Below are 21838 nucleotides of genomic sequence, written 5' to 3' on the forward strand. Positions count from 1 at the left end.
CAGTACTGTGTTAAACTTCTGTACATTTTCCAGAAGTATCTCTTTATTTTGCACATTAGGCAATTTTTTTTTTTAACAAAAACAAAAGTTAAATTACGACTGGGATTACGGACAGTAAAATTACAGTTCAGTACTTCGTGTAACCCCCACGAGCATTCAGGAGAGTACGTACACGTTAAGGCATGCTGTTCCCGAGATTTGCCAAGGTTTGGACAGGAATCGCTTGCCATGCAGGACAATAGCCTGCTGCAATTCACGCTCAGAGGTCGGCTGCTGGTCCAAGTGGACAATTTGACGCGTTAATTCTGCCCACAAGTTCTCTATCGGATTAATATCCGGGGACATGGCAGGCCACTTCATATGCTCTACACCACGGTCAGCAAGAAAGTGTTGGATCATGCGAGCATGATGAGGCTGTGCATTATCATCTAGGAAGACAAAGTTCCTCGAAAGGCTGCATGAGCAAACGGAAGCAATGTTTCTTCCAGAATGGCCCTGTACTTGAACTGGTTCAGGTTTCCATTCAGAACAACCAGGTCAGTTTTGCCCCCTGCATGAAAAGCAGCCCAAACGGTCACCCCACCACCTCCAGCTTGGACTCTTGGCACTATACAATCTTCGTTGTGGGCTTCCTGCACTTGTATGCGCACTCGGACGCGGCCATCTTGATGATAGACCAGAAATCTAGACTCGTCACTGAAGATCACGTGATTCCAGTGTCCTGGCTGCCATTGACGGTGCTCTCTGGCCCACTGCAATCGGCGCTGGTGGTGTTGTCTGGTCAGGTGTGGCTTTCTCAGGGGACGCCTGGCACGACAGCTTGCTTGAACCAGTCGTTGGTTGACTAGCCTTCTGGATACAGGCACATTTGTCAGTTGCTGCCACTCAGCCCTAAGCCAATTAGCTGACTTGGTACGGCCATTGCGGACTAACCGGTGCAGCTGGCGATAATCCCTCCTTGTGGTTCTGCGGTGACGTCCTGGCCTCGGTATTGGAGTAGGGACACCCCTCTGAGCATTTCGTTTTTAGGATCTTTGACACATGACCTTGAGTGATGCCATACTGCTGAGCAATAGCACGCTGTTTCATGCCGTAATTTCGTAAAGCCACCACTCCATGACAAACAGCATTGCCGAGTTGACGGACCATCTCCAGAGGACGCGGCAATAACTTTTGGAGATGTGCAGCAGTTGTTTTCCACTAATACAGAAAGCAACAACCCTTGTATACCCGACTGTGAAGCCAATCATCAAATGCACCTGTCCGTACATTTTGCATGCCACCTGTGATATAATCCTGTTGTTGACTTCTTGCTGCGACAGACAATCAGTGACATGGTTCTTTTAACAAATAAATCACCAAAGTGTAAAAGAAACTCACCAGATTGATATACTGAGTTAAGAAAGTAAACCCAAGTGAAGAAAGAAAAAAAAATTGCACATTAAATGCCAAGTCTGTATATATATATATATATATATATATATATATATATATATATATATATATATATATATATATATATATATATATATATACATACATATATATATATATATATATATATATATATATATATATATATATATATATATATATATATATATATATATACAGACTTGGCATTTAATATGCAATTTTTTTTTTTTCTTGACTTGGGTTTACTTTCTTAACTCAGTGTATCAATCTGGTGAATTTCTTTTACACTTTGGTGATTTATTTGTCAAAAGAACCATGTCACTGATTGTCTGTCGCAGCAAGAAGTCAACAACAGGATTATATCACAGGTGGCGTGGCAAAATGTACGGACAGGTGCATTAGATGATTGGCTTCACAGTCGGATATACAAGGGTTGTTGTGTTCTGTATTAGTGCAAAACAACTGCCGCATGTCTCCAAAAGTTATTGCCGCTTCCTCTGGAGATAGTCCGTCAACTCCACAATGCTGTTTGTCATGGAGTGGTGGCTTTACGAAATTACGGCATGAAATAGCGTGCTGTTGCTCGGCAGTATGGCATCACTCCAGGTCAGGTGTCAAAGATCCTGAAACAAAATGCTCAGAGGGGTGTCCCTACTCCAATACCGAGGCCAGGACGTCCCCGCAGAACCACAAGGAGGGATGATTGCCAGCTGCACCGGTTAGTCCGCAATGGCCGTACCAAGTCAGCTAATCAGCTTAGGGCTGAGTGGCAACAACTGACAAATGTGCCTGTATCCAGAAGGCTAGTCAACCAACGACTGGTTCAAGCAGGTTATCGTGCCAGGTGTCCCCTGAGAAAGCCACGCCTGACCAGACCACACCGCCAGCGCCGATTGCAGTGGGCCAGAGAGCACCGTCAATGGCAGCCAGGACACTGGAATCACGTGATCTTCAGTGACGAGTCTAGATTTCTGGTCTATCATCAAGATGGCCGCGTCCAAGTGTGCAGACAAGTGCATGAAGCCTTCAAGAAAGATTGTATAGTTCCAAGAGTCCAAGCTGGAGGTGGTGGGGTGACCGTTTGGGCTGCTTTTCATGCAGGGGGCAAAACTGACCTGGTTGTTCTGAATGGAAACCTGAACCAGTTCAAGTACAGGGCCATTCTGGAAGAAACATTGCTTCCATTTGCTCATGCAGCCTTTCGAGGAAACTTTGTCTTCCAAGATGACAATACACGGCCTCATCGTGCTCGCATGATCCAACACTTTCTTGCTGACCATGGTGTAGAGCATATGGAGTGGCCTGCCATGTCCCCAGATATGAATCCGATAGAGAACTTGTGGGCAGAATTAACGCGTCAAATCGACCACTTGGACCAGCAGCCGACCTCTGTGCGTGAATTGCAGCAGGCTATTGTCACTGCATGGCAAGCGATTCCTGTCCAAACCTTGGCAAATCTCATGAACAGCATGCCTCAACGTGTACATGCTCTCCTGAATGCTCGTGGGGGTTACACGAAGTACTGAACTGTAATTTTACTGTCCGTAATCCCAGTCGTAATTTAACTTTTGTTTTTGTTAAAAAAAAATTTGGCTAATGTGCAAAATAAAGAGATACTTCTGGAAAACGTACAGAAGTTTAACACAGTACTGTCCATGAATTGAGTTCGATATCAGTTCACATCACTTTCAAGGATCAATTTATTTGTTTCGAAATGTCAAATGTGGTTTTTGTTTCTTTTAAAGGTCACATTAACAAAAGCTAAAATAATTTCAACATAATTCCAATGAACTTTTGGTTCTAAGACATCTTGAAAAGTAAGTTCACCCCCACAAAAAAAATATTCCATATTAAATGCCAAGTCTGTATATATATATATATATATATATATATATATATATATATATATATATATATATATATATATATATATATTTATATATATATATACACACACGTCATGAGGAGCAATGGGGAAAGACGTGTGTGAAAGAGCGGAGGAAGATGGTTGAGAGGGAGTTGAGAAGAAAGGAGGAGGAATGGAGATATGTTAAACCAGTCGGACAGGCACAGCAAGGTGCTTGGATGTGGTGGGAAGGTGTGCGGGTGAGGACATTGAAGTGGCAAGAGATTTGGAGGTTGGAGCTAATATTGTTGAGTTTCCTGTTGCAGGCAACGTGTGATGTGCTTCCATCACCAGTAACCTTGAGATTGTGGGTGTTGTTGCAGGAGGAGAGATGTTCTTTGTGTGGAGGTGTGGGAAATTGCAGCATGCACTGAGTGCATGCTCAGTAGCATTGGCAGCAGGAAATACAAGTGCCAGCATGATCAGGTGCTGGCGGTGGTAGTTTAGATGGTGCAACAAGAGGTGCTGAGATCGAGAGAGAGAGAGAAGAGTGGAGAAGGAGACCGATGGGAGAGAGGTGTTGTTTGTCAAAGAGGGCCAAGTGGTAGGAGGTGGAAAGAGGAGGAGGTAGAAATCAAGAGTGCTGTCAGATGCTTGTGATTGGCAAGTGGTGGCAGACCTAAAGCCACAATTGGTATTCCCAGAGGAGATCTGTGTGACAAGGTTGCGGCCTGACATTGTCATCTGGTCAGGTGCAACAAGACAGGTCATCTTTGGGGATTTGACTAAACCTCGGGAAAAGAATATGGAGGAGGTGCACAAGAGGAAGAGAGGAAAGTACAGTGAGCTGGAGGCAGGGTTTCGGGAGAAGGGTTGGCGAGTTTATTGTCAGCCATTTGAGGTGGGGTGTAGAGGGTATATTGGCAATTCCTTTTCACCATTTCTTGCTCGGCTTGGAGTGTGTGGGACAGAAAGAAGGAGGATGTGTGACAGAGTGGCCCAGGTTGCCTTGAAAAGCTCACTTTGGATATGGAGGACGTTTATGGAGGCGCATCGAATGGTGTAGGTTGAGGTTTTGGGTGGTGGTTCGTTTCAGCCAAAAGGGGTAGTGACTGAACATGGAAGAGAGATGGAGATGTATGAATGGTGTGTGTGTGTGTGTGTGTGTGTGTGTGTGTGTGTGTGTGTGTGTGTGTGTGTGTGTGTGTGTGTGTGTGTGTGTGTGTGTGTGTGTGTGTTGCAGGAGTGGGTAGGGTTTTGCATGAATGTGATTTTGTTTGAGTGGTGCATGTTGTAAGGGGAGATGTTCGGTTTTTTATGGTGTGTGGGTGAGTGGATGAGGGACTGTGGATTCTGGGAGTGGAGCCGGTTTTGTTGTTGTCGTCTGTGTTCTCACTAGCTTGAGGTGGGGCTATGTACGCATCCAGGTGTAGCTGCTGCATGTGGAGGCGGATGTGCCCCTGCTGTCCCACCTTAGCTGTCCGTATCAAGATTGAAGGGCCGAAACGGGATGATGTTAGGGTTAGGGTTGTTGGGGTTGAACATATATATATATATATATATTTATATATAAATACATATATATATATATATATATATATATATATATATATAAATATATATATATATATATATATATATATATATTTATATATTGTTACGGTTTTGAGGTTTGTACAGTGGGTTCAATAAATGTCAAAGGTTTGCCCCCCATAGATAGTCACACAAGCAACATGTAGCCTCATTTGTAGTATAGTTATTTCTTCGTATGTGTGAGAATAGGCCATTTCCTATGTTAGTTCTGCGTTGTGTAAAGCCAAGAAAATAGGCCATACTGCCACCGATCATCCTACGTCCGTAACCTCAATACAATTTGTTAACGTTGGTTCATTTTGGGCGAGTTAACACGAGGGAGGTGGAGGCGGAGGAGGATCGGGGCGGAGTCGAGGCGGAGCGGCAGAAGCAATGATGGTAAGCACGAGCCACCAATCAGAGCTCAAGGGTGGTGGCGTCAGAGGGCGTGGTGAGAAGTGTCTGGTGAGTTCCAGAAGGTTCGCGGGGCATACCTATATAACCCGCTGCACAAAGCCATTGATAGGACTAGCGCTGGAGAACCCCAGAGGACTTACGGGAGAGAACTTGCACCAGTTACGGGAGAAGGACTCGTTGTTGACCTTACAGCCAGACCGTGCGGTGCTTGATGAGCTTGATGAGCCCTGCTGCACTTGCATAAGAGCGGCTGAGTAACCGCCCTTTGCCGTGAAAGTCCGCCCCTTTGCCGTAAAAGTCCGCCCCTTGCCGTTCTGCCCGATATCTCCTTCATTCGAGAGACGCGCTACGAGCCCGGTCTTCGCCTATCACCATCTTCGCGGGACGCATGTGGACCATGGAGAGCCGGACGGGGCCGATCCTGGACGACCCCATCGGCGCGTTGGTGAACATTGACATCTGCAATCCCCTGTGTAAGTGTGAGTGAGACGTGCCTGTTGTCCAGGAATAAGTTAAGACTGTCTAAACTTGCTCTGTGTTGCTGCGTCCTTGAACTGTACATACATGTGGGAATCATTAAACCCATCTGTTCTTTCTTTCTTCCTGATTCGATCGTTCCCGGGATTTCTCCATTTGAATAAGCGTGGCACGAATAGAACCGCTTAAATCGGGGTCCATTAATTGAGACTGCGCGGATCACGTGTCCACAAACCGCTTGGCGTACTCCAACCTCACGTAGTTCGTGCGAGGCTTGCTACCTCGTTTCCATGGTGGCGCGAGTACTTAGGTACGAGCGAGAATTTGGTCCGGAAACCCTATTTTGCGCTGTCCGGAAGGGACGTAATAGGTCTCGGGTCGCGCCAGGTCTGTAAAGACAAGGGGATTAATCCCCCCTTGATAAGGGGAAGAAGGCCGGCGAGAGAACCGTAGCAATTGGTGTCAGGAGTGGGATAGGACCCGAAGTGCGCTTAACGCACTCCAAAATTACGAGTGACCAAAATTTAGTTTTTAAGAACCAAATTTAAATTCGTGCCATGGCTAGCCAAAGCGGTCGAATGCTGGTGGGGGTAGAAAATGAGGTAGAGGAGGTAGAATCGATAACCCAGGACCCACGGGAAGAATTGGGAGAAGAGGAGGACATTGATGAGGGGCCGGCAGCAGGGGTAGAAAATAGCGGCGCCTCGCACGTGGTGGCGAGAGCCGAGCCCGCGGTGGCAGCCGGGGCCGCTGTGCAAATCGGGTTTGACTTTACACTATTCCTGACCCAACTGGATGCAAAATTGGACGCCCAAGGTGACAAATCCACCCGAGAAATGAGAGAAATAAAAGACGGGTTAACTGGGTTGGAAAATAAATTGGGTGGCCAATTGAAAGAATTGGGGGACAAATCCACCCGGGAATTGGAAGTGGTGAAAAAGGGGCTGGAAAGCAAAATGGAGGCCCAAAATAATCAATTGGAAAAATTGAGGGTGGCGTCAAAGAAAGAAATAAAAGAAGCGGGGAAGGACATAAGGCGCAAGTTGAGCGAGGAGATCGCAAAGGGACGCGACGAGGTAACGAGGTGCGAGGAACGCAGGGAGAGCGGGGTAGAGCAGAGCGCGGCTACATGGACCGAGGGGATAGAAATCGCGACTCAGGGTGTGGAAAAGCTGACGGACATCGAATTGGAAAAAGAAATTTTATTGGCGCCGGCAGTTGTCGAGGAAAAAGAAATTATAGTTGAAATTGGGGCCGAAGAGACGGCAGAATCAGAAATTAAATCGGAGAAAGAAATGGAATGTACTCAAAGTCTGCATTTCACCATGATGTCAGGCTTGCTAACCCCAATGAAGGTTTGCAGGTGGTGCTGCCATGGAAGAAGGTCCCTAAGGTGAGCGGGAGTGTGTACTGTGTATGGTGGGAAAAGGTTTTTGGCACGCTTGGGATAGAGACGGAGCCCGGGCGCTCGTAGAAGGTCCTTTGTGAGGTGTACGAGAGCGAATGGCACACGTGTGAGAAAGAAGTGTGCACCGGAGCGCGAGGGTATGACGGAATGTGAGTGGGGAGAGTGTGAAACAGAGTGCGCGATGGTCGAGGAGAGTGAGAGAGAGTGCACACCAGAGCGTGTTGAAGAGAATGTGCAGGAGTGCACACCAGAGCATGTGATTGGGTGTGCAACAGGAGAAATTTCACACCCATGGGTAAGTGTGCGCTTATTGGGTGTGTACCAGAAGAGTGCACACCCGTGGACATTACGGAGTACATAACGAAAGGATGTACGTGAGGGTGTGCGATGGCCAAGTGTGTAACGGAGTGTGTGGAAGGTATGAGTGCGCCTAGGTGTGCAGGTGCGAGTACGGTGTGCGAGAAAGAATGCACACCGGACCGTGTGCGGAGAGCGAGTACAATAACGGAATGCAGTGGGTGTATGGGAGGCACTGGAGCGCCACGGTGTACAAGTGTGGAGCAGGTCGCGTGGGGTGAGAACGCGGCCCGAGCAGCGACGCAGACCGGGGTAGCGTTTAGCGTGATGTATAGCCGACGCGAGCCCTCGGTGCATGGTGTGCTTTGTGTGCGGCGGGGATCGGTGGGGATCGGTGCCGCAGCGGTCTCAAAAGGACCAATGTGCACGGTTCGTGCCGGGCCCCGCCCTGTATGGTCGGTGCCGCACCTTGGCGGGAAAGGCGATCGGCACAGTTCAAGGGGGGGAAGGAGAGGTCGGAGCCGCGCCCCCTGACGGCTGCGGTGCTCCGAACGTGGGTGGTTGGGCCATCGTGCGTGGGACCGCAAGGCTCCGCGTAGGGATGGCGCTTTGAACCTTGGCCCAACCAAGCCTCCTCCCCTGAATCGAAAATGCCGGACCGACCCAACCAACAGTAGACCAACCACCTGCATGCATTGCTCGGCTTTGCGAAGCCGAGCTGTGAAAATGTATTCCCACCCGACGAGGCTCAAGCATAGCGGACGATTAGCAATAGTGTTGGCGAATGGTACCCTGCATGTAGGAATGGAAGTTTCACCATTCCTCACATTTTGGGGCTCATGAGCATTAGATTAGGGGGATGGCTGTGACAGGCACATGGAGGTGCCAGCAACGGTTACCTCCATGAGGCACTGAAGCTCGCCGAGGGCAGGCTAGGTTAATTGCTAGAGATTTAGAAATGACAGTAGATGACAAGATTTAAGTAGAGACATTTGTACAGGTAGAGGGGACGTAGTTAGATTAGATGGATGATAATGACGAGGGTGTGCTTAGTGTAAGGGAAGATGGGGAAGCACGAGTTTTATGGGAAGTAGTCAGCTAGATGATGCTGTGTGTGTGAGGAATTGTGTATGGAGACAAATGGAATGGTGTTTGAGGGGTGTGAATTGACTTGCATGGTGTGCAAGTGGGGAACAGGTGTGTGAGCACAAGAGGTGTGCAAGAGAACTTGGTGTGTGGGAGAATATTTGGTGTGGAATGTTTGGTGGGAGATAGAAGGTGTGGATTGCATGGTGTGAAGGAGTGAATGGGGGGAGATGGACCCATTCACGGATACCTGGGGTGGGTAGTTTAAAGTCAGGTAGAGGGCCTAGGTAAATTGTTTGGATATTGACACCTGTGGTGTGGGAAGTAGCAAGAAGTGTTTGGTTGGGTGCATGAGTCTATGAAATGGCTGGGCATGTGGGCTTTTTTGGTGTGTATGGTTATTGGAGCACTCCTCCACTGGTAGTCTGTCGGCCAGGTGAGGCCGCTGGTAGGCCCTGGGAGCCAGTTAGGGTTGTGAGTAGTTGTTCAATGGGGCCCGAGGATCCGAGAGAAGGACCCGGGTAGCCCAATGCCAGAGAGGGCATCTGAGGGGTAGAGTGCCAGGAGGGGTCTTCCCTGGTTTAGGTAGTCGCAGGAGCAGGTGGCGACTTCAGTGGCTGAGGTGTGCAGGTAGTTAGACATGCTAGTGGAGCCACACGACCCAGCCCCGAAATTGTGCAAGGGCACAGGTTGAAAAATTTGGGAGTGAGACCCAAATTCAGGGGCACTGCAGAGTGGTCAATGGGGGATTCGGTTTTTAGAACCACATAGTGTAAAGAGGCCGATTGGCAAGGCATGACCCCGGGTAGTGTAAATGAGTTAATGTAACTAGTGTAGTTCGGATTTGAGAGAATTTCCTTCGCGCCATCCACATCCATTTGCCGAGGATGACGAAACTCCACAAGAGGACTATGTGAACGATTTGAGTAAGTGAGACGCATCATGACGTAGAGTGACATTGTGTTGGTTCCATCTCTTCATTCCTGGGAGGTATTGGAAGACGAATTTGGCTTAGAGGGGGATATGGAAGACAGGACGTAGTGACGAAATTTGTAAATACAGGGAAGGGCAAGTGTAGTGTAATCTGACGTTGGGGGGCACGGATGGGTAGGGACGAGCTTGCTCTGCTCGCTCTCCCGTGCCCCTCATGCTGCATTACCTTGTGTTTTGGCGGACCTTTGCGCCCTTTCCGTTTGCTGACTGTGCTTTGTCTCTCCTCCCCACCCATGGACCCACTTTGGAGGAGGAGTTGTGCAGCAACATCGAACTGTGCAACTGCACATTGCTACACCAATGCAGCCGCACCTTGCTGCACCTGTGCAGCACCCCTGCTGCACTTTGCTACACCTATGCACATGAATTGCACAGCACTTTGCTGCCGTTTCCTTATCCTTGATTGTGACTTTGCTGCACATGTGCAGCACCCTGCTGCCACAAAGACTTTGCACATCACATTACACATTATGGACCACACGTTCTGTGGCCTTACACTTCTGCTATGCAGCATTTGCTGCAGACTCACCTTGCATCTTCGGACCGCTTGTTTTGAGTGGCGTCAATGTCACGCAGACGGACCACATAAGCTTGGCCCTGCTTGGCCAGGAATTAATAAAACGAACACGGGTTTTTGTACATTTTATCCTTGGTGTACCAGGAAAGAAGAACTTTAAGCTTTATTGCACACAGAAGATGCGACATGCAGGAAGTAAGAAGATGCATGAAGACAGAAGATGCCAGACACCAGCAGCAAATGTGAACTTTTTGAAATGTGTTTTGTGTATTGGTGCTATGATGTGCTTTCTCTCCCCTCCAATCTTCTTTCCACAAAGAACAGGTCCTGGGTTATAGACCTGTAAATAAGTAGGTTTTGTGCTTGTAAATAATAGATGCTGCCCACCGGCTTTATGTGTAGTTTGAAGATAATTCCACAATTCGGTTAGTTGTGGGCATGATTCTGTTAGAGTTAGTTACACAACGCAGTAGGTGGGACATATCTAGTGTTGTAAAACTGTCGCATACACAGGTTAGAGTAAATGTTAGGGGGAACCACATCTAAGTGTCACACATAATTAAAAGTTAGTCCCAACTCTTGCTCAAAACCGGTCATTCCCACTTGTGTAGGTTCGACTCGGGCACGAGCCAGACGAGGGAGGGGGGCAGTGTTACGGTTTTGAGGTTTGTACAGTGGGTTCAATCAATGTTAAAGGTTTGCCCCCCATAGATAGTCACACAAGCAACATGTAGCCTCATTTGTAGTATAGTTATTTCTTAGTATGTGTGAGAATAGGCCATTTCCTATGTTACTTCTGCGTTGTTTAAAGCCAGGAAAATAGGCTCTACTGCCACCGATCATCCTACGTCCGTAACCTCAATACAGTTTGTTAATGTTGGTTCATTTTGGGCGAGTTAACACGAGGGAGGCGGAGGAGGATCGGGGTGGAGTTGAGGCGGAGCGGCAGAAGCAATGACGGTAAGCATGAGCCGCCAATCAGAGCTCAAGGGTGGTGGCGTCAGAGGGAGTGGTGAGAAGAGTCTTGTGCGTTACAGAAGGTTCGCGGGGCGTACCTATATAACCCGCTGCATAAAGCCCTCGACAGGAGTAGCGCTGGAGAACCCCAGAGGACTTAAGGGAGAGAACTTGCACCAGTTACGGGAGTAGGACTCGTTGTTGAACTTACAGCCAGAACGCGCGGTGCTTGATGAGCTTCATGAGCCTTGCCGCACTTGCATAAGAACGGCTGAGTAACCGCCCTTTGCCGTAAAAGTCCGCCCCTTTGCCGTAAAAGTCCACCCCTTGCCATTCCGCCCGATATCTCCTTCGTTCAAGAAACGCGCTACGAGCCCCGGTCTTCGCCTATCACCATCTTCGCGGGACGCACATGGACCACGGAGAGCCGGACGGGGCCGATCCTTGACGACCACATCGGTGCGTTGGTGAACATCGACATCTGCAATCCCCTGTGTGAATGTGAGTGAGACGGGCCCATTGTCCAGGGATAAGTTAAGACTGTCTAAGCTTGCCCTGTGTCCCTGCGTCCTTGAACTGTACATACGTGTGGGAATAATTAAACCCATCTGTTCTTTCTTTCTTCCTGATTCGATTGTTCCCGTGATTTCTCCATTTGACTAAGCGTGGCACGAATAGAACCGCTTAAATCGGGGTCCATTAATTGAGACTGCGTGGATCACGTGTACGCAAACCGCTCGGCGTACTCCAACCTCACGTGGTTCGTGCGAGGCTTGCTACCTCGTTTCCGTGGCGGCGCGAGTACTTAGGTACAAGTGAGAATTTGGTCCCGAAACCCTATATTGCGCTCACCTGGAAAGGACGTAATAAGTCTCAGTTCCGCCAGGCCAGTAAAAACAAGGGGATTAATCCCCCCTTGATAAGGGGAAGAAGGCCGGTGAGAGAACCGTAACAATATATATATATATATATATATATATATATATAATAATAATTCATTTATTTTGTATAGCGCTTTTCCAGAAGCCCAAAGGCGCTTTGACAGAGTGGCAAACATAATGCATAACAATACATGAAAACAACAATTGCAAAAAGACAAGAATCAATAGGGAAATATTTAAAGCAAAAGGAGGGAGAAGGAGAAGAGATAGTCAGGGGTTAAATGCTGTGGGTTGAATGTTGAATGCAGTGTTGAACAGGTGGGTCTTTAGTGATGTTTTGAATGTGGTGAGTGAGGAGGAGTCTCTGATGGTGTGAGGTAGTGAGTTCCAGAGGGTGGGAGCAGCGATGGAGAAGGCCCTGTCCCCCCAGGATCTGAATTTGGTCCGGATGGAGGGAGTCAGGAGGTTGGTACCAGCAGAGCTGAGGTTGCGGGTGGGAGTGTGTCTGGAGAGGAGGTCAGCCAGGTAGGATGGGGCCAGGTTATGGAGGGCTTTGAATGTCAAGAGGAGGATTTTGTACTGGATTCTCTGGGGGATGGGGAGCCAGTGAAGCTTGTAAAGGACGGGGGTGATGTGGTCATGGGTCCGGGAATGGGTGAGTAGACGGGCAGCGGAGTTCTGAATGTATTGGAGTTTATTGGTGATTTTTTAGGGTGAACCATAGAGGAGGCTATTGCAGTAGTCCAGACGGGAGGTGATGAAGGCGTGGATGAGGGTTTCTGCAGCCGTGGAGGAGAGGGATGAGCGGAGACGGGCAATGTTTTTCAGGTGAAAGAAGGCTGACTTTGTGATCTGTTTAGTGTATTTGTCGAAGGAAAGGGTTTGGTCAAAGATGATGCCAAGGTTCCGGATGTGAGGGGAGGTGGATACTGGGATACCGTCGATGTTGAGGGCAAAGTTATGGGTGGATTTTGTGAGCGTTTTTGGGCCAATGATGATTATTTCAGATTTATCACAGTTAAGCTTGAGGAAGTTGATTTGAAGCCAGGATTTTATTTCAGTGATGCAGTTTGTCAGGATAGAGTGGGTGTCGGTGGAGACGGACTTGGTGGAGATGAAAAGCTGGATGTCATCGACGAAGCAGTGGAATTGGAGACCATGACGGCGGATTAAGTGACCGAGCGGGGACAGGTAAAGGATGAAGAGGAGGGGGCCAATAACTGAACCTTGGGGGACACCTTGGGGGAGGGGAGCAGTGGGGGATTTGCAGTTATTGATGGAGATGAACTGGCATCTGTCAGAGAGGTATGATTTAATCCAAGAGAGGGCAGTGCCGGTAACGTTAAAGGTGGATTCAAGTCGGGTGAGGAGGATAGTGTGATCGATGGTGTCAAAGGCAGCGCTGAGGTCGAGGAGGACGAGAATGTTGAGGTTGCCAGCGTCAGAGGAGAGGAGAAGGTCATTGGTGATTTTGAGGAGAGCAGTTTCAGTACTGTGGTTGGACCGGAATCCGGATTGGAATGTTTCATACAGGTTATTGGCAGAGAGATGATGTTTGAGTTGAGTGGCTACAGCGCGTTCCAAAACTTTTGACAGAAAGGGTAGGTTGGAGATGGGTCTGAAGTTGTTTAGGGTGTCAGGGTTTAGACCAGGTTTTTTTAGAATGGGGGTAACAGCAGCAATTTTGAGGGAAGGTGGGACGATGCCTGTAGACAGGGAGGAGTTTATTGTTGCAATGATAAGTGGAGAGAGAGCAGGGAGGGAGGCTTTGACAAAGCTGGAGGGGATGGGGTCAAGAGTGCAGGTGGCAGTTTTCATTCCTATGAGGAGTTCAGAGAGGTCAGTAGGGGAGATTGGGGAGAACCGAGACAGGGGATGGCAGGACAAGAGGGGGCAGATGGTTGCCTTCAAAAAAAAAATTCCATATTAAATGCCAAGTCTGTATATATATATATATATATATATATATATATATATATATATATATATATATATATATATATATATATATATATATATATATATATATATATATATATATGTGTCGGTCGAAGACCTCAAGGGAAGGAAGAAGAAGAACGATCAGAGCAACAATGTTTAATGAAATCGATTACAAACACACAGTGTGGAGCCAGGCTCGAGAATGCACCGCCTGACATGCAGCGGGCAATTTCTCAAGGCACTCGCTACAAAATAAGCAAAAAGGCATTTCATATATAGCAAAATATCAGACAAGAATCTGCGCTAAAGACAAAGCAAAACTGAGCCGTAAAGGCCCACCTTCCATCGTTCCTTCCTGAAGAAGGCCAAACTTAGACAAAAAAGATGTAAGCATAGGATAATGATTGAATACACATGCTGAATACACAACAATCAAAGGATGTGTAATGTCTATATTTCTTTCCAAGGTTGGTTACGTCCTTGATTTAGGAGACATACTAGAAACTACAAAGATATATAATTAATTATTCCCTTTGTGAAGAAGGCGTTTGGCAACATGTTTTCCCTGTACGTGGGCGGTGAGCATATTATCTACTGTCTGGCACATACATTCAAGGACTTGTTTATTGGGCTAAGGATCCACCCTGCACCTCGAGTCTCGAAACCACATTTTGTCCCCCCGCCTCTGCCTGCAGCTGAGTTCAAATCAGTTTTCAGAAGCACGATATATAATTTCAGATGTTATGATCAATTGAGTCATGGGGTTTAAACCCTAATGGCTAACAGTTCCTCCCTTTGTCTTTACATGACAACTCCTTGGAAAGACACCGTATACCCTAGTGGTTAGCATCCCAATTAGTCACATGCCAGGCGCGACACAGCGTCACGCATGCTCAAAGAAAGATATCGGCCCTAACTGGCCGTCTAACATTCAACGCATAAATTGTTAGCCATAATTCGCGACGACGACGCCTGGTTAAGAGATTGCTGCCGCCCGGCCAGATCCCGAATCCACCCTCGTCCCAGCGTAGGTGCGACCCGGTTGCCAGCCAGATTAGGGGCCCTACTTATGCAGGCGTGGTCCTCGTGAATCAGGGCAAACAATCGACGTCCAATGCCATCAAGCCTTGTACATGTGATTGCTCTGTGGAAGAAAAGGAGGCACATTCGTCATCACCAATATCCATCTCCTCATAATCACAAATCTCCATCTCCACATAGTCTGTGTCAACGTCAGTATTCAAAGTGTTGGGTGTTTTAAGCTGAGACGATCCCAAAGTGGTTGTTACAGGTGGTGTAAGTGGTGGTGAGGGTGGTTCTCCCGGATATCCCGGATAAATGTTTGCCATCCGCTCCTCACTGCTGGCATAATAGCAATAGCTCTTAAAAGAACCTACACTTTCTAAATCACAGGTATAATCATCCCAACTAAAATCATAATCATTATCAGAATCCCAAGCATCAATAGGTTCATCGATTTCAAGCCAGGAATCATAGATCCCTAAAGCCACATCCTCTTGCCACGAAACGTCGAGGCCATCAACCCAATCGTGGGGGTCCGAGACGATAGAGTTGGCCGGTTCACCAATGGCCTTTGGATCCTTCCCATATAGTGAAAGTAACATCCCGTTGGTGGTGGTGGATGGGGTCCATCCTGTGAAACATTTTCTCACACAAATCATGATTAGGGATTTCATTATAACTACGGTGAGTACGATTCCCACGATTATGGCCAGGCCTGTCAATAGCCATTTTACAATGACCCCTGTCCATCCTCTGAACCAGGCTGATATGCTGGACCATACATTATTGGCTTCTTCCCTTTCCTTTCGGCTATCCGTGAGATCCTGGGTCGCGGCCTTAAGCCGAATGATTGAGGCCTCTATGCCTTCCGAGTGATCGGGGATATATGTGCAGCATTTTCCATCAATTACCCCACATACTCCTCCCTTTTCTGCTAACAACATATCCAAAGCCACTCGATTCTGCATCACCATTATTCGCATATGCACTAATTCGTCTTCCAATTGTAGTTCTGCGATTCGAGTTTCGTTTCCAATTCGTTCCATTACTAATGCGAGACTATCTATTCGCCAATCATTCATAGTCACTCCCGCTTGGGGAAAAAATGCTCCTAGTAGGACCTGCCACCAGCGACCGTCCAGTCTTACTGTTCCATCCGGGTTCCAAAGAGAGAATCGTTTCTTCCTCTCGTGGGTAGGGGTGTACCCTGTTTCATTAAAATGATCTACCAAATTTACCTTGGGAAAAATGGATCCCAGATAACAAGTCCCTCCCCACTGGTCGGGTAAGTATGGATATGCTTTATTTCCGCAAATAAACATCACTCCATGGGGTGGGATAAGGGCCGAGGCCATGCATTTACTGATCTCAACGCGGGTGGCGCTTGGTGCTCCCCAAGATATGGTTAGCTTGGTTACGTTATGCTGGGCTTGGTCATCTATGGTTATTACAAGGGGACCTCCCTTTTCTCTCCCTCTGGTGTCGGATGGCAGGGTATGGGTGCATTCCGAGGTTCCCATCTGAACGTGTCCCTTTCCTATAAGACACACCCGTCCCTTTTGCTCTGTCACCCAGACTGGATCAGGTGGTTTGTCTAACAAAGCCTGCTTAATGGGTGGGGTATATCGAAACTCCCGGGAACACACTGCTGGGGATTTTGGGCCTATCAGTTCCAAGGTTGTGGTCAGACATGGGGTACGCAAGGGTCCTGAGCACATATCTCGTAGGGACAGGGGCAGCACTACCATTTCTATCCCTGTCGTACTGGTGTGAGGAAAATGCATACACATCCAACAACGTGATCGGTTCTGTACCTTCGCCATTGCACGGGTCACTGTCCAATACGTATTTTCCTTTGGCTTTTTCTTGCTTTCGATCCGTGGGTGCGGAATTAATATGTGTGAGATGCATGGTGGCCTATAGTCGTAGGGGGAGCTCTGTGACGTCATGAATTCACATTGTAGTAACAGAGTAGTGCCGCTGTTCAGTAATACATGCGTGGTTAAATTGTTCAAGTCCTTTCCCCATTTGTAACCTGGCCTGGCCATGTTTACTATTGGTGCGCTGCCTTGTCGTGGCGCTTGATTCAAACGACTGAGGGCAGCAAAACCTGTCTTCCTTCCCTGTGAGTCTGTGTACAACGCCCTCCACATTATCCGTGTCCATACGTCTTCCTTCACATGGCAGCAGGGTATATTTATCCTCTGACCCCAGATAACTCTCTGCCGGTAGACCTTAACGGTTTGGTCGCCATATGCATATGTCTCCGTGTTCGCCCATGCCCTCGTGTCCCCCCACTTGAGGCGTGACACGGCAGGTGCAGTGCTGGCAAAGCGGTATATTAAACTAAGTGTGATTGCCACCCCTAACAGGCGGTGGTGCAGCATCCTCGATCTGTGGTGGTGCGTTTGAGGTGTCTGTGTTTGTGGGTATGGCCAACTTACAATGTGTGGCATGTACTTAGGACGACTTGCCCTCACAAAACACCGCTGTTGGTGTGATCAGAAGAACTTGGTATGGCCCCGTCCACCTTGGTTCGAGCGCAGTCTTACGGGTGAAATGCTTCACCAGCACGTAATCTCCTGCCTCGAAGGTGTGGATAGGCTTGCTTGTTGGCTCCGGCAGGGCCTCCCGAACACGTTCATGTATGCTGCGCGCCACATGGGACAGACCTATGCAAAACTTTAGAAGCATGTCATCCATGATAGGTAATTCAAGGGCTGCCATATCCACTGGCGCCGATACCGGCAAACTCATGGGCCGACCCATTAATATCTCGTGCGGAGAGAGACCAGTGGTGCGCCCTGGAGTAGAGCGCACGCTCATTAATGCTAGCGGAAGGGCCTCCGGCCACTTGAGGCCTGTCTCGTCGCAAATCTTTGTCAACTTACCTTTCAGTGTGCCATTCGTTCGTTCTACAAGTCCCGCCGATTGCGGGTAGTAAACACAGTGGAACGACTGTATCACTCCCAAGGCCTTTAACACGGCTTTAATGACGTCCCCTGTGAAGTGCCCGCCCTGATCGGATGACACTTTCTGCGGGACGCCGAATCGACATATAAAGTGCCGCAAAAGGCACTTGGCCACCGTTATAGCGTCAGCCTTGACGCATGGGTAGGCCTCTACCCACTTGGTGAACATGTCCACCACTACCAATACATGCTTAAAGGACATACAAGGCGGTAAATTGAAAAAATCGAACTGGATATGACAGAACGGCCCGACGGGAGCCGGGTGACCCGCGTTGTGGCGGCGCCTGGGGGGAGCCCCCCTATTATGCCGTTGGCATATAGCGCACGAGCGACAGACCATGGTAACCACAGCCGAAAGGCCTGGTGCTGCCCAGGTGGAAGTGACCTGCCTCATCACCCCCCTATGGCACACATGGCCATTTTGATGCGCCATGCGTGCCAACCATGGCAATAAAGCTCGTGGTGCCACGGGTTTGTCATTAATCGTCCACATTTGTCCTTCTGCGGGGCGCTGAGCTCCCAATTTAATCCAATCTTGATGTTCTACGTTTGAGGCCGTGGCTTGTAATTGTATTACATCGAACTCTGTAGGTGCGGATGTCGGAACGTCTGTCTGGGCGGTCGCTTTAGCGCCCTGTTTGCGCGTAAATACTGGCATATTATACCCAATATGTTGGTTTGCCGCTTGTGCTGCTGCTTTGTCGGCTCGGGCGTTTCCACGGGCCACAGCGTCGTCTGTACGCTGGTGACCTCGGCATTTAACTACAGCTATTTCACGTGGAAGCATAATACTATGAAGCAGATTTCGCACTAAGTCCCCATTTTTAATGAGTGCTCCCGCTGAAGTGAGGAACCCTCTCATTTTCCATATGGCCCCTTTGTCGTGGACCACTCCATGTGCGTATGCCGAGTCAGTATAAATTGTCACTGCCTTTTCCTCGCTTACTTCGCACGCTCTCGTGAGTGCGTACAGTTCAGCTTGTTGTGCTGACCAGGTGGGCGGGAGGCGGCCGCTTTCGACCGTCTCCGTATCCGAGCATACTGCGTACCCAGATAACAGGGATCCGTCCCAAGCCCGTTTGGCTGAACCATCGACGTAATAGGGGTGATCGGCTTCCTGTAGCGGTGTGTCCTGTAAGTCAGGCCTTACCGTGGATATTAATTGGACCACGTCCGTACAAACGTGCGGGATTCCCTCCTCCTTTGTTGGCAAAAGTGTCGCTGGGTTAAGAACGGTACACCGCATCACCGTCACGTTGGGTGCCATAATTAATGCCGTTTCGTATTGCATCAGTCGAGTGGCTGTGAGATGCTGTGTGTTTCGCTGTTGTAGTAGCGTATGGACGCAATGCGGTACCTGTAAAAGGACAGGATGTCCCATTACTATGTCGGCCGTCCGCTCAACTGCGTATCGGGCAGCCGCCACGGCTTGTAAGCACAGCGGAAAGCCTTGTTCTACCGCATCAAGCTTTTTGCTGAAATAGGCTACCGGACGTTCCCTATCTCCATGAGTCTGGGTTAACACGGATTGCGCGAATCCCCCTACTGCATGGGTGAAAAGTGTGAAGGCCTTTTTATAGTCGGGAAGGCCCAAGGTTGGGGCCGTTACCAGGGCTCGTTTGAGTCCTTCGTAGCAGCGTATTCGATTGTCCGTCCAGTTCACCATCCGTGGCTGGTCGTTTTTCGTCGCCTCATACAGAGGTTTTGCTAGTAACGCATAGTCAATTATCCATGTACGACAATACCCTGCCATTCCCAAAAATCGCAACACCTCCCTTTGTGTACGAGGCAACGGGGTTTCCATGATGGCCGTGACCCGGCTCGCGTTGAGCTCGCGTCTCCCATGCGAAATCGCGTGTCCCAAGTATGTAACTATCTCCCGCACAAATTGCAATTTTTCCCGGCCTACTTTGTGGCCTTTCTCGGCTAGCGCATTTAACAGCGCTAGTGAATCCGTCTCGCAGGCTGCCTGGGATGGAGAGCAGATTAATAAGTCGTCGATGTACTGCAACAGCACCGAGCCGCCTTCCAACTGGACATCTGCGAGATCGCGGTGCAGCGCTCGTGAAAACAAGGTAGGGCTATCTGCGAAACCCTGCGGAAGCACTGTCCAGGTGAATTGTCTCCCCCTAAAGGTGAAAGCGAAGAGGTACTGGGACTCTGGAGCTATTGGTACTGAAAAGAAGGCGGAACACAAGTCTATGACTGTAAAATGTGTAGCATCTGGCGGAATGGAAGTCATCAGAACTTCTGCATTTGGTACAACCGGATGAATACCCTGAATTATTTTATTAATCTCTCGCAAATCCTGCACAAATCGCCACTTTCCTGTCATTGGTTTTGGCACTGGGAATACGGGGGTGTTACATGGGCTATTAGTTTCGATTATTATTCCCTGCTGCACGAGCGATTCTATCACCAGAAAAATGCCTGCGTCAGCCTCGTGCCGAAGTGGGTACTGCCGAATGTGTGGTAAAGGTAACCCTTCTTTAATTGGAATCACCAACGGGGGTGCATTCCTAATGCGCCCTACTTCATTCTCGTGTTGCGCCCATAGTGACGGGGTGACGGTGTCGAGCAATCCATCGGAGTCCCCTGGAGTCATGGGGACCGCCCTAACCATATGTGCCGCTTTGGGTGGCAGTTCCACCATCTCAAATCGAACTCGTCTGTCCTGAGGTGCCAAATTAATTATGAACCCTTCATTGTTGTCCAACACATGGACCGTTCGGTGTTCAACATTGTATCGACGCCTTACTGGCGTTTTCCGCAGTCGGTCCATCATCCATCCAATGCTCTCGGGTGGCCATCCTCTGGCGGTGCTAAGGGTAACATGCGCTACCATCCCCTCGGGGTACTTAGCCTTTGATCTCTGGCGCGGCGACAAGGTTACCGTAATCCCAATGCCCTCTCGGCCAATCCATATGTGTGATAATTGAAGATCAGAGGTTTCCCCTAAAGCTGCCGCAACCATGTCTAAATAATAATCATCGCTCCCAGTCGCGTCATAACATGCGGTGCAATGCGGCGGGTTGTATTTCAATTTTGTGGCTATGTGTTGTTCTTCTAGCCAATCACGAATTTCTTGCGTTTGCGCGCCAATCGTGTCGATCACATGAGTCCATGTTGCTAGAGCCCCTTCCTCCAACCGCCACCAATACACGGTGGGGCTGGCGCGCTGCAATGCCATCATTAACAAATCGCGGTTCGATTCTCCGACGTCGACGTATACACCTTCTTTGGTGCACGCAATGTTACAACCTAATCGACACAGCAAATCCCGTCCTAGTAAATTAGTTGGGGCAGTAGTGGTCATGAGAAATGCATGCTTAGCTTCTAGCGGTCCGAGCATTACTCGGGTCTCCTTTGATACGGGGAGAGCTTCTAATTTTCCTGAAACGCCCTGGATTTGGACGCTCTTGTGTGTGGGTTTCAAAGTAGGTAGTTGTCCCTTATTGATACAACTGCGAGTCGCACCAGTATCCACTAAGAATTCTAGTGGTTGTCCATTTACATCTAACGTCAAGGTCGGTTCCTCATCTGGGGTCATTGTTATCAATGCACATTCCTTTGGCGGCCCGCATTCGTCCCGTCAATAGGCGTTTCCATATGACGGCCCTTGCTGTCCCTGGGGTCCTCGTGGTCCCCTTGGATAATTTGGACAATCCCGTCTCCAGTGGCCCATCTGTCCACATTCAAAGCATGCCCCTCTCCCTGGGGGTCCCTGTCCTGGACCCCCCTGTTGGTTTGGCCTTCGCCCCCCTTTGTAGGGAGGTGGGCGCCCTTGCCCTCCCCTCGGCATTTGTTGGACTGGGGCACAAGGCCCGTATGGCATGCCCGAATTGGGGGTAACCCATGGGGTGGGGCCCATATTGGAGGGTTCCCATTGCGGTGCCCATCCTGGCATGGGTGTTTGTGGTGGCCAATAGGCCGGTGGGGGACCTAGCACAGAACATGGTGGAGCAGCCCATTGGGGTTGTTGGGGTTGTTGGGGTTGTCTCCACATCTGATTCCCTGGCCCACTAGGCCCTTGTG

General features: G+C 48.9%; 1 protein-coding gene across 1 annotated transcript; it reads right to left on the minus strand.

Moving 5' to 3' along the window:
- Positions 1 to 11193: 11193 nt before the first annotated feature.
- Positions 11194 to 21353, minus strand: LOC144891227 (uncharacterized). Its single transcript, XM_078773612.1, has 7 exons — positions 18216 to 21353; positions 15892 to 16069; positions 15320 to 15762; positions 14148 to 14178; positions 14025 to 14053; positions 11408 to 11477; positions 11194 to 11270 (listed from the first exon to the last, which is right to left on the minus strand). Exons 1-7 carry the CDS (start codon positions 21351 to 21353, stop codon positions 11194 to 11196), a joined length of 3966 nt encoding a protein of 1321 aa, XP_078629738.1.
- Positions 21354 to 21838: the final 485 nt, after the last annotated feature.

Source organism: Myxine glutinosa, chromosome 3 (genome assembly GCF_964187855.1).
Source record: "Myxine glutinosa chromosome 3, kmMyxGlut1.1, whole genome shotgun sequence".
In the NCBI taxonomy this organism is placed as follows: Eukaryota; Metazoa; Chordata; class Myxini; order Myxiniformes; family Myxinidae; genus Myxine; species Myxine glutinosa.